At 55.6% G+C, this 13866-nt stretch overlaps 1 protein-coding gene across 3 annotated transcripts in view; it reads left to right on the forward strand.

Moving 5' to 3' along the window:
• TLE2 (TLE family member 2, transcriptional corepressor) overlaps positions 1–13866 on the forward strand; it is a 149826-nt gene that overhangs the window by 84869 nt on the left and 51091 nt on the right. For all 3 annotated transcript variants that reach the window (XM_085638835.1, XM_085638836.1, XM_085638837.1), the window contains 3 exons: positions 7112–7213; positions 10751–10795; positions 12777–12917. In XM_085638835.1, the coding sequence (XP_085494961.1) occupies positions 7112–7213; positions 10751–10795; positions 12777–12917 (288 nt within the window). The remainder of the gene's footprint in view (positions 1–7111; positions 7214–10750; positions 10796–12776; positions 12918–13866) is intronic.

Consider the following 13866-nt stretch of genomic DNA (forward strand, 5'->3'; position numbering starts at 1 on the left):
ACTCTTTCACAGCCCTCCACCCCAGCCCTCACTCTTTCACAGCCCTCCACCCCAGCCCTCACTCTTTCACAGCCCTCCACCCCTGCCCTCACTCTTTCACAGCCCTCCACCCCAGCCCTCACTCTTTCAGAGCCCTCCACCCCAGCCCTCACTCTTTCACAGCCCTCCACCCCAGCCCTCACTCTTTCACAGCCCTCCACCCCAGCCCTCACTCTTTCACAGCCCTCCACCCCAGCCCTCACTCTTTCACAGCCCTCCACCCCAGCCCTCACTCTTTCACAGCCCTCCAATCCCGCCCTCACTCTTTCACAGCCCTCCAATCCCGCCCTCACTCTTTCACAGCTCTCCAATCCCGCCCCTCACTCTTTCACAGCCCTCCAATCCCGCCCTCACTCTTTCACAGCCCTCCACCCCCGCCCTCACTCTTTCACAGCCCAGCCCTCCACACCGCCCTCACTCTTTCACAGCCCAGCCCTCCACCCCTGCCCTCACTCTTTCACAGCCCAGCCCTCCACCCCTGCCCTCACTCTTTCACAGCCCTCCACCCCCGCCCTCACTCTTTCACAGCCCTCCACCCCGCCCCCACTCTTTCACAGCCCTCCACCCCAGCCCTCACTCTTTCACAGCCCTCCACCCCAGCCCTCACTCTTTCACAGCCCTCCATCCCTGCCCTCACTCTTTCACAGCCCTCCACCCCAGCCCTCACTCTTTCACAGCCCTCCACCCCCGCCCTCACTCTTTCACAGCCATCCACCCCAGCCCTCACTCTTTCACAGCCCTCCACCCCAGCCCTCACTCTTTCACAGCCCAGCCCTCCACCCCTGCCCTCACTCTTTCACAGCCCTCCAATCCCGCCCTCACTCTTTCACAGCCCTCCATCCCTGCCCTCACTCTTTCACAGCCATCCACCCCAGCCCTCACTCTTTCACAGCCCTCCACCCCAGCCCTCACTCTTTCACAGCCCTCCACCCCAGCCCTCACTCTTTCACAGCCCTCCACCCCCGCCCTCACTCTTTCACAGCCCTCCACCCCCGCCCTCACTCTTTCACAGCCCTCCACCCCAGCCCTCACTCTTTCACAGCCCTCCACCCCAGCCCTCACTCTTTCACAGCCCAGCCCTCCACCCCCGCCCTCACTCTTTCACAGCCCTCCACCCCAGCCCTCACTCTTTCACAGCCCTCCACCCCAGCCCTCACTCTTTCACAGCCCTCCACCCCTGCCCTCACTCTTTCACAGCCCTCCACCCCTGCCCTCACTCTTTCACAGCCCTCCACCCCAGCCCTCACTCTTTCACAGCCCTCCACCCCAGCCCTCACTCTTTCACAGCCCTCCACCCCAGCCCTCACTCTTTCACAGCCCTCCACCCCAGCCCTCACTCTTTCACAGCCCTCCACCCCAGCCCTCACTCTTTCACAGCCCTCCACCCCTGCCCTCACTCTTTCACAGCCCTCCACCCCAGCCCTCACTCTTTCACAGCCCTCCACCCCAGCCCTCACTCTTTCACAGCCCTCCAATCCCGCCCTCACTCTTTCACAGCCCTCCAATCCCGCCCTCACTCTTTCACAGCCCTCCACCCCAGCCCTCACTCTTTCACAGCCCTCCAATCCCGCCCTCACTCTTTCACAGCCCTCCACCCCCGCCCTCACTCTTTCACAGCCCAGCCCTCCACACCGCCCTCACTCTTTCACAGCCCAGCCCTCCACCCCTGCCCTCACTCTTTCACAGCCCAGCCCTCCACCCCTGCCCTCACTCTTTCACAGCCCTCCACCCCCGCCCTCACTCTTTCACAGCCCTCCACCCCGCCCCCACTCTTTCACAGCCCTCCACCCCAGCCCTCACTCTTTCACAGCCCTCCACCCCAGCCCTCACTCTTTCACAGCCCTCCATCCCTGCCCTCACTCTTTCACAGCCCTCCACCCCAGCCCTCACTCTTTCACAGCCCTCCACCCCAGCCCTCACTCTTTCACAGCCCTCCACCCCCGCCCTCACTCTTTCACAGCCCTCCACCCCAGCCCTCACTCTTTCACAGCCCAGCCCTCCACCCCTGCCCTCACTCTTTCACAGCCCTCCAATCCCGCCCTCACTCTTTCACAGCCCTCCATCCCTGCCCTCACTCTTTCACAGCCCTCCACCCCAGCCCTCACTCTTTCACAGCCCTCCACCCCTGCCCTCACTCTTTCACAGCCCTCCACCCCTGCCCTCACTCTTTCACAGCCCAGCCCTCCACCCCCGCCCTCACTCTTTCACAGCCATCCACCCCAGCCCTCACTCTTTCACAGCCCTCCACCCCAGCCCTCACTCTTTCACAGCCCTCCACCCCAGCCCTCACTCTTTCACAGCCCTCCACCCCCGCCCTCACTCTTTCACAGCCCTCCACCCCAGCCCTCACTCTTTCACAGCCCTCCACCCCAGCCCTCACTCTTTCACAGCCCAGCCCTCCACCCCCGCCCTCACTCTTTCACAGCACTCCACCCCAGCCCTCACTCTTTCACAGCCCTCCACCCCCGCCCTCACTCTTTCACAGCCCTCCACCCCCGCCCTCACTCTTTCACAGCCCTCCACCCCCGCCCTCACTCTTTCACAGCCATCCACCCCTCCCTCTGGCCTTTGCTTCCACCCCTCCCGTATTATTGTTTGTTTAAACGGAGCGAGGAAGGCGCCTTTGAAGATCTTGGCAGCCCAAGGTCACAGACCGAGCCCCCAGCGGGGGTCACCGCCGGGCACTGGGCAGACCCAGTGTCAACATCCGGCCCGGGCATTCCCACTGCTCGCCAGATGTTTCCAGGGGAGGCCCCGGTCACGTTGCAGATGTGCGACTCTCAGCAGTGACCGGCCGCCGCAAACCACAGCGGGGGGTTTCACTGCAGCAGCAGCAGGCCAGCCAGGAGAGCAGGCAGACGACCCAACCACAGACCTCACCGAACACAGCACGGCTGCAGGCCAGGAAAGCAGAGCAGGCAGACGACCCAACCACAGACCTCACCGAACACAGCACAGCACCAGGCCAGGAAAGCAGAGCAGGCAGACGACCCAACCACAGACCTCACCGAACACAGCACAGCACCAGGCCAGGAGAGCAGAGCAGGCAGACGACCCAACCACAGACCTCACCGAACACAGCACAGCACCAGGCCAGGAGAGCAGAGCAGGCAGACGACCCAACCACATACCTCACCGAACACCGCACAGCACCAGGCCAGGAGAGCAGAGCAGGCAGACGACCCAACCACAGACCTCACCGAACACAGCACAGCTGCAGGCCAGGAAAGCAGAGCAGGCAGACGACCCAACCACAGACCTCACCGAACACAGCACAGCACCAGGCCAGGAGAGCAGAGCAGGCAGACGACCCAACCACAGACCTCACCGAACACAGCACAGCACCAGGCCAGGAGAGCAGAGCAGGCAGACGACCCAACCACAGACCTCACCGAACACAGCACCAGGCCAGGAGAGCAGAGCAGGCAGACGACCCAACCACAGACCTCACCGAACACAGCACAGCACCAGGCCAGGAGAGCAGAGCAGGCAGACGACCCAACCACAGACCTCACCGAACACAGCACAGCTGCAGGCCAGGAAAGCAGAGCAGGCAGACGACCCAACCACAGACCTCACCGAACACAGCACGGCTGCAGGCCAGGAAAGCAGAGCAGGCAGACGACCCAACCACAGACCTCACCGAACACAGCACAGCACCAGGCCAGGAGAGCAGAGCAGGCAGACAACCCAACCACAGACCTCACCAAACACAGCACAGCTGCAGGCCAGGAAAGCAGAGCAGGCAGACGACACAACCACAGACCTCACCGAACACAGCACAGCACCAGGCCAGGAGAGCAGAGCAGGCAGACAACCCAACCACAGACCTCACCGAACACAGCACCAGGCCAGGAGAGCAGAGCAGGCAGACGACCCAACCACAGACCTCACCGAACACAGCAAAGCACCAGGCCAGGAGAGCAGAGCAGGCAGACGACCCAACCACAGACCTCACCGAACACAGCACAGCACCAGGCCAGGAGAGCAGAGCAGGCAGACAACCCAACTACAGACCTCACCGAACACAGCACAGCACCAGGCCAGGAGAGCAGAGCAGGCAGACGACCCAACCACAGACCTCACTGAACACAGCACAGCACCAGGCCAGGAGAGCAGAGCAAGCAGACGACCCAACCACAGACCTCACCGAGCACAGCACCAGGCCAGGAGAGCAGAGCAGGCAGACGACCCAACCACAGACCTCACCGAACACAGCACAGCACCAGGCCAGGAGAGCAGAGCAGGCAGACGACCCAACCACAGACCTCACCGAACACAGCACAGCACCAGGCCAGGAGAGCAGAGCAGGCAGACGACCCAACCACAGACCTCACCGAACACAGCACAGCTGCAGGCCAGGAAAGCAGAGCAGGCAGACGACCCAACCACAGACCTCACCGAACACAGCACGGCTGCAGGCCAGGAAAGCAGAGCAGGCAGACGACCCAACCACAGACCTCACCGAACACAGCACAGCACCAGGCCAGGAGAGCAGAGCAGGCAGACGACCCAACCACAGACCTCACCGAACACAGCACAGCTGCAGGCCAGGAAAGCAGAGCAGGCAGACGACCCAACCACAGACCTCACCGAACCCAGCACGGCTGCAGGCCAGGAAAGCAGAGCAGGCAGACGACCCAACCACAGACCTCACCGAACACAGCACAGCACCAGGCCAGGAGAGCAGAGCAGGCAGACGACCCAACCACAGACCTCACCAAACACAGCACAGCTGCAGGCCAGGAAAGCAGAGCAGGCAGACGACCCAACCACAGACCTCACCGAACACAGCACAGCACCAGGCCAGGAGAGCAGAGCAGGCAGACAACCCAACCACAGACCTCACCGAACACAGCACAGCACCACGCCAGGAGAGCAGAGCAGGCAGACGACCCAACCACAGACCTCACCGAACACAGCACAGCACCAGGCCAGGAGAGCAGAGCAGGCAGACAACCCAACTACAGACCTCACCGAACACAGCACAGCAGCAGGCAAGAAAGCAGAGCAGGCAGACGACCCAACCACAGCCATCACCGAACATAGCACAGCACCAGGCCAGCCAGGAGAGCAGGCAGACGACCCAACCACAGCCATCACCGAACATAGCACAGCAGCAGGCCAGCCAGGAGAGCAGGCAGACGACCCAACCACAGCCATCACCGAACATAGCACAGCAGCAGGCCAGCCAGGAGAGCAGGCAGACGACCCAACCACAGCCATCACCGAACATAGCACAGCAGCAGGCCAGCCAGGAGAGCAGGCAGCCGACCCAACCACAGACCTCACCGAACATAGCACAGCAGCAGGCCAGCCAGGAGAGCAGGCAGCCGACCCAACCACAGACCTCACCGAACATAGCACAGCTGCAGGCCATCCAGGAGCGCGCGGATACTAACCAGAGCTGGACCACAGACTGCCCACAACAAAGAAATAACCACACCCCAGCATGCGGTGAGTTGACGAGCCAGACATGTGCGCAGGGCTATTGTACATATACCATAGTACAGCAAAACATAACAACATGGCACGAGCTGCAACCAGGAGGTCGGAGATGCCTCGTACTGTAGGCGCCCTGCTGATGGCACGACACAGCCCCAGAGGAGACCTGTATCGTCTGCTGCCACTCCAGGCACATGGGGGCTGATGGAAGGAAAATGAAGGCTGTAAAAGGTGCTTTTCTAGTTGGGGGCACCATTTCTGGGGTCTCCTTTGGTTGACAGCTGGTGGTCTTTCACATCACGTACCAGAAGCCCCTGTAGGCTCAGGGCTACCTCCGGGCTCTTTACAGGCTCTCACCGACCATTATTTGGGTGTGATCGGCTTTAAGCTTCAGTAACAACCACCACAGGCAATAACTGTTCCTTGGGTCTGGCAGACTGACCTCTGGTGAGACCTGTGCCCCAGCGCCCGCAGGCAGAGCCGCTCCTTCCAGTTGACCTGGTCTGTAGGCTGGAGGGGAGCATCCATACTTCTCAGACCTTGACGCTAGGCACCCAGAGTTGAGACGCACCCCAAGTAGGAACTAAGCACCCACACCACCCACACATCCTCTGCAGACCCTCTGCCCCCCCCCCCCCATATTGACTAATCTAGATCCAGGCATTCATTCTTCCAGCAGAGGTTCTTGTAAGGCTTCAATGCGCTACAATGCTGAGAGGTTGGTTGGTAGGATTAACCTGACAGGTGAGTTTGTGTCCTAAAGCTGTTGCCTCAACATTAATGTGTGTTTTAAATTTGGGCATCATCATCTGGTGCTGCGAGACGTCATTGGGGGGGGGGGGGAGTCCTCGCTTGCAGAGAGGAGAGGTGTCTGCCACTCCACATCTAGCAGAGAGTAGCTTCCCGGGCCCACAGAGAGCAGCCCCTACCGCCGGGTCTTTCTAAAGGATGCTGCAGTGGGCATCCGGGGTTGCCAAGGGAACCTCTCTGGCTCCTGGTGCTCTCAGCATCACAGCCCTTCTACCCCCCCCCCCCCCATGTCAAGAAGGCTTGTTCAAGCACAAGAGCGGATGTAAAAATATCCCTTCCAGAAATGTAGACTGCAAGAAACTGAGCCCAAAATGCTGTGTCCTACCTTAAGATGTTTATTCAGTGCAGCGCTGTATCCTGCGATACAATATCAATACTACATTAAACGCAGACCTGGACAGCATTTAAATACAAGTATGAAATCCGTAGCTTATGGGTTATTTAGAGACCTCGTTTAAATATTCAATTCTGTTCGACCTATACTGTCCTCACATGCTCCAGGCTCCTCAACAAATCGCTTATGCCGAAGTCATTCACTGGCTATGCTGTCATCGCAATTGTAGATGCACAAGACCCCCCAGCTGATCACATACCATCAAACCCTCCACCACCCCTGCTTCTTCCATAAGTGCAAGGCTGCACAGCCAATCTCCTTCAACAACCTACACCAGGGTCAACAACCAATCTCATGCGCTTACACCCCATGCAGATGCCCTGCCTACCACAGACCGCTGATGGGGAGACTCATGGCTAGTAACTGTCCTGCCTGTTACTAGCCAGACATAACCCCCTCTCCCCTTGTGTGCTCCTCCTGCAGAGTGAATGCAGCTCGCCGATGGACAGTGCATCCAGTGCGGACAGGCCATGCCCCGCCGGGGTGAAACGGAAGCGGGAGGAGAAAGAGGCGCTTGGACAATACGTGAGTATGGCCTTGGAGCAGTGCAGTGCCCAGGGGTGCAGGGGGTTCACTTCCTCTCCTGGGGTGCCTGTGTGCCAGCTCACAAGAGCGAGGCCACGGGAGTGGTGGTGATGGGTGGAAGGACTAAACTATTACACCTCATCACCCTTACCCTGGCAGTCAGTTGCCCGCGTGGGAGGCCCGGAGCATGGACCGTAGCTCTTGAGTCCAGTTGGGTTCGTGGTGAAGGCGCCAGTGGGGGGCGCTGTGGTGCAGGAGGTGCTGTGGCATGGATCTCACCCTCCTGGACCCACAGGACAGTAAGAATGACCGTCCCCTGTGAACTCCAGGGCTTTGCAGCCCGTGGGGTCCACCAGCATTGAGCCCTCTTTACCACGACCTAGATGAATGCACCACAGATGGCTTCTATAGTTTGTTAAATTAATGGCCAACCTTGGCCGATGGGCAGCTTTGCAAAGTCTCAGAGTGTCCGGCCACCCCTCCTAGTACAACTCTCACAGACTCTCCAGACACCAGCGGCTCTCAAGGTTGCAAAGCAGCGATTCAAAGTAACTTAAAATGTAGCAACGGGTTAACAAAGGGCCTCGACTGTGGGATGTGTCGAATTTCTCTTTTAAATGTAACATTGGAAGGAATCAAAGTGTCTTCCGAGTTGTTAGTAAGTTGCAGTTACTGTGGGAGCCAAGAGACTCTGAACCCAGATTTGGGGTAGGGTACATCTTAAGTGAACCGATCCCCTCGCTCCGTCTCACAGGCTGTAGTTACATTTTCTGGCGGCCAAGATGGTGCTTCAGGGCCGCGAAACCACCCAATGGGATGTGGGGATAGTGGACTCCAAACCTGACTGGGATCTCAAACTACCCTTCAGTCAAGGGCTTCTGTGTCCAGGGCATCATTCAGGCCCCCTGAAGTCACGGTTAAGGGTCCTTGTAGGGGCTGCGTCTCCGCTCTGATCACTCGTGTTTGTCTTTCTATGTCTGAACTCACCCAAGGTGGACCGGGCACCTGGGTATTCACAGAATCTGGAAGAAGCATACCTGTTGTATCCACACAGCGAGCTCCGCCCAGGAGCTACTGGGTCCAGGACCTCCTTGCCACAGAGCGTGAATTGAGACCCCTGTGCTCCACGGAAGTAACTGGGTACATGCCTGGTCTCGGCATGTGCTGTGGAAGGTGGTGCCTCGGGGCGGGTGGAGTGTTTGCGTGAGAAGGGCACTAGTCCAGCTCTGGTCTGCACTTTGCTGTCCTGGTGGTCAGTCCCCGGTGTAGCTCAGTGATGTATTTCTTGAGGCAGCTCTTCGGGTCCAGGAAGGCTCGCAGACTGGTCCTTGGGCGATGCTCTCTTCCCACTGGGGCTGCTTCTCATCTACAAGCCAGCACCTGAGCTTGGCATAACCGCTCTGAGACCAGGAGAAGGACTTGTCACCACTAGAGAGGAACAGGACGCACATGGCTCCGTGCCCTGCAAGGCACCTGTCTGAGCCCTGTGGCTCGTGAGGGTGTTTCTCTACAGGAGGAGACCGGTGCGTGTACAAGCGTGGAATCACTGAATCCATCCCCAGCTCACCTGTCTGCCTTTAAATCTCAACTGCCCCCCCCCCCCCCCCCCAGCACTTTTAAATGACCTGTGGGTGGCCGGATTCTACAAGTCACAGGACTATGATTCAGTGGAAATAGATCATCAATACATTTCCACTGTCTTCGCCACTCATGGGCTGAACATGTGCCAGTCTAAGATTTTAATTGCCATCCCCACAACCCCTCAAGTGTGCATGCTGGTACGTCAAAGTCATCCACTGTCTATGCTGTCACCACAACTCGGGGGAGTTGGCCTAACGGCTAGGGCGGTCAACCTCGAATCTGGGGAACTGGGGTCTAGTCTCGGCATTGACTCAGAACATCCTGTGATTCTGGGCAAATCACTTCACCTCCCCGTGCCCAACAAAAATGAATGTGTCCTCATGTAATGTAACTGGTGCTATGTAAAGCGCTCTGATACCCGATACCTACGTGTCATGTTTACACTTTAGTCCTCCACTGCCTATGGCGTCATCGCATGCACTGTGCTCCCCAGCTCTGACATCTGAGTTTCACAAAGCCAACCACAGTGATTTAAGTACCCCCCTCCCCCCCCCCACAAACACCTCTAATTTGCCCAATCATGAGTGGATCTTGTCCATAGGAAACCTGAAGAAGAAACTCTGGCTTCTCGGAGGTGGGAGGGCTGTGATTGGCCGGCTGTGCACCGTCCACAAATGCGAGCCGCATATGCATTTCTCACCTTCTTATTCTCGTCCGTTGGAAATCCCGAAATAAGGATGAAAGGGAAAGAAACAGTCCCATAGTAACCGCCAATAAACAGTGACGAAAGTTGGTCACTGAAGCCCACAACACTGCGAGGACGGTGTTTGGCTCTGCTGGTTGTGGTCTCGCTCCCGCTCATATTCTACCGAACTCAGCAAATCAGGAGAAACGCGGCCGGATTGTCGTATTAGTCCAAGAGAAAATTGCAAATGCAGGAGGGAATAGAATAGTGACTGCCGTGCCATCTGTTGCCTGAAATGTGTTCGCTTCTGCGTCCGCCGTATCTGCTGAGGTTTGTAGACTGAGGAGCTAAATCCAGACTATTCTGACCAGTTTCTTTCCAGAATTAAACTGACTGTTTCCCTTCTTGGCTTCTTCTCGTGAATGGGAAGATGACGGAAAATGTAAATGTTCACACTTGGCTGATACGTGACCCTAGACTCCAATGAGTTCTGCTTTTGACCACAACATAGCATTGAATTAGCTTACCAGGATGTTAGACAATTAACTAGCCTTTTATGTAGAAGTGAGCCTGGCAATAGTCCAACTGTTATAGCCTGACCTGTCCACCATGTTCGACACGGTGAACCACTCCTTTCTTCTGTTTCTGGAAGTTCATCTGGAGCGCATCAGAATCCAGCAGTCCCGATTTCTTCTCGGAAGGAGTTTACTAACTATAAAGTAATGGAGGTTCTCCTCCACATCTGTCAAGGTCGCTGGCATGATGCCTGTTGCCATCGTCACCCTGAATTTCCAGTGTTTACTTAAAGACACTCCAGAATCCAACAAAAGGAAAAGATTGTGTCCATTAATCCAATCTGAAGACACCCACCTGTTAGTGAGGTTAGATGCAAATTCTAACCGATGTGACATCCTGTTGAGACCGTGACAGACGTTGCAAACTGGAGGAGAGAGAGTTAGTTGCAACTTAATGCTTGGAAAGTAATCGAGTGTGGAACACCAGCTCCTCAAAACAGAAATTCACAGGATATATCCTCATCTTGTTTGGGTTGAAATATCATCCTGGGCTCCAGTAAATGGACCAGACCATATGTTCTGCGAGGGGTCTGCATGGGCTCCATTGGAACAGTCCATATTCTACTTTCTGTGATCCCTCTGTAATTGTCCGCCTGCACAGCTCAGTGTGTCGTGCGACTGATTTGTATGTTGTTTTTCTTTCTGCAGGCTCCAATCGCATGTTCTTTATCCTGTCTGTGTATTCTTGTTTTTCAGGACAGTGACGGCGACAAGAGTGACTACAACCTGGTGGTGGATGAGGTGAGTGGAACCCCGTTCATTCATTTACAATGCGGCTCTATCACTATGTTCTCCTTGACCAGGTCGGGGGTGAAAGTTAAAGTGAACGCACTCGTAGCCCTGAGGATGGATGGGGACGCACATGTGTGTTTATGAGGATGCGATTGATAACTAATCATAGGTTTGTGATTTTTATAGTGCTTTATGCCTCCATTAGGTCACCTCAAAGCACTTTTGGTGTGGGGAGGCAGGCGCATATTAGAAAGGAGTGATCTACAAAAGGCAGGATGGGGGACAAGAGTGCAAGGAGCAGCTTTGTAGGTGAAGAGGTTCTCAACAGACGAGTGCGCTATGGTTAGCTCGCCTCGTCTGTGGCGGAGGACGTAAAATATGAGGGTTGTGAAATGACCGTGAGATGAATCTTGCAATGGCGAAGACTTAGAAATGTTGGTCCATTGTTAGAGACAGGAGGAAAGGCCTGGAAGCTCTTGGAGTCACGCAGATGCCACCGCCCCATCTTCAGTGCTTGTGGCCAGACCTCCCATGCAGACCAACCGGTAGCTCTGAGCCTACATCCAACGAAGGCGTTGGATGACGAGAGCGTGTGGAACGGATACTCATTCACCTAGATGATCAGCTTCTCGAAGGACTCTGGCATCTGGGTTGAGAGGAAGAGCCCTCCACCCGGTGCTGGGGGGGTTGCCCATCGCCGTCCTCTGGCCCAGTGTGGTCTGGACTGGCTGGTGGCTCCCAGGAGCTCCTATTCAATCTCCTACCTGCCTGCTCAAATCAGTCCTCTGTGCTCTTAGCCCTGCTTGCGTTGGAGTTTGTGTTTAGGAGACGTCTGGGCTGCTTGGAGGACACTGAATACTGAACCCTGCCTGCTTCGATCCCAGGTGTCTGCGATAATGGCAAGGAGATGGGTTTGCAGCGCCTCGTCTGAGTATCGGGTGCAGACGAAAGCATGGACTATCTCACTATGCAATAGAACACCGTTGATTATAGGACTCTTCATTGGTATAACCAGTTTGGCAAGTCCCGCCAACAAGTACTTTGGATGAATTACTCCTGGTTTTCTACTGTGCCTTGACATTGTTTTATGTTTGTTTCCCTTGTGCAAAGTTGCTTTTAAGGTCTAGCTTGATAGAGCAGAAGACCAATTCGTGAAAAATATAAATAGATTGCACTTTGGCTCCTCCCATAGGAGTTTTTCTCTCCCAATTCTTGCCATTGGTAGTTTGGTGTCTCATTCCGCCCACTATAAAGTTCTTCCTTTGCAACTTTGCTAAAACTCTGTTACAGTAACCCATGCCCCTGCCTCGAATATGTTCCAGCAATAAACTGGGCCTAGAAGTTATTGCTTCTCTGCAAAAACACTATACAGTCTATTCAAATGGGTAACTATTAATCGATTTAGAGAACCCCGGAAAGAGGGCTCTCCCTGTTGCTTGACAAACTGAAGCTGGGGTAAAACATCAAGGGGGCGGGTGTGGAGCGAGATTTTGCAGTTGAATTTTCAACCATCCTCACTCTGAGGTCTTCATTAGGCGTACCCGGAATTCACAATGGGGTCGGGAAGCGAGTACCCAGCCCCTTGGGGAATTGCAAAGCCTGTGAAACACCACAGCTCTGTTGTGTTTTCCCTGGAGATTTTGGGTGCTGGAAGTATCTGAACCATATGGAGTAAGAATGAGGAATCACCAGAGGAAGTGGACCCAGAGTTATTTAATACCGTGGTATTTCTTCCTTTCTCAGGGGATTTTCTGGGTTCAAAATATTGCCTTGTTACTCTTCCCCCCCCCCCCCCCCCCTGAAATTAATGACCCCACCGGTATTTACTCCAGAAGTGTGGCATTAACAATCTCCCCCTAAACTGAGGGACATGTAATGAAGCCCTAAGTGCGATTTCGCGTCTGCAGAAGTGCATGTAGGCAAGATCTCAGTTTGCTCTGCATAAATACTCTGTTTTGCAGGTTACTGATCTGTGGTCTCATTTTCCCAGGATCCCTCCTCTGACCCCAGCAGCCCGGCCCACCCACTCAGCAGACATGCCCTGCCCCCAGGGACTGATGTCCCATGCAGCCCCTGCTCGCTGATATCCAACCGGAGCACCCCAACCTCCAGACTGAGGGACTATGCTCTGGTAAGCCACTCCTGCTGTTACTTCATTTTAAACAAAGGTGAGAGAGAGGTCCATGTCTCCCTGCTGGTATTTAGGCGTGACTTCTGAGCGGCCACCACATTCTTCAACAATGTATATATGATGTCGGTCCATCTCCCAGTAGGTGCACCCTCCCTCAGTAGGGGTTAGTAGAACACCTCCTGGTGACATCTGCTGCCACTTCCCTTGACAGGGCAATACACCTCTTGGTTGCATGCGTTTCATCTCTCCGCACTATGGTAGAACACCTCTCGGTATCTCGCATTGCACCTGACCTCGCCAGGGTAGAACACTTCTCAGTTGCATGTGTTGCGCCTACCCATGTTAGGGTAAACCATCTCTTGTTGCATGTGTTGTTCCCTCCCTTCCTAGGGTAAAACACCTCTCCGTTGTATGTGTTACGCCCTCCCTTCCCAGGGTAAATCACCTCTCCGTTGCATGTGTTGTTCCCTCCCTTCCCAGGGTAAAACACCTCTCCGTTGCATGTGTTGTTCCCTCCCTTCCCAGGGTAAAACACCTCTCCGTTGCATGTGTTGCGCCTTCCCTTCCGAGGGTAAAACTTGTATCGGTTGCATGTGTTGCGCCCTCCCTTCCCAGGGTAAAACACCTCTCCGTTGCATGTGTTACGCCTAACCTTGTTAGGGTAAACCCCTCTCTGTGGCATGTTTTGCACCTAACGTTGATAGGGTAAAACCAGTGCTTAATTAGCAAGTGCCAGAGCCCTCCTCAGAAGGCCACTGAAGTGTGCACCGCCCATTTTCCCTGCTAGCGCTGCCAGTGACCATACCAACTCCGCTACTAACCCTCACACCCCTACAAGTGCGGCAATTCAGACTATTCCAGGTCTCCTCAAAGCTACAAGAATGGCTTGGTTGACCGGTATTAGTCGTTATAATGTATTTTAAATTAATAAGAACTGTTGTTGTGCTCG

The sequence above is a fragment of the Triturus cristatus genome, chromosome 12 (assembly GCF_964204655.1).
Source record: "Triturus cristatus chromosome 12, aTriCri1.1, whole genome shotgun sequence".
Lineage (NCBI taxonomy): Eukaryota > Metazoa > Chordata > Amphibia > Caudata > Salamandridae > Triturus > Triturus cristatus.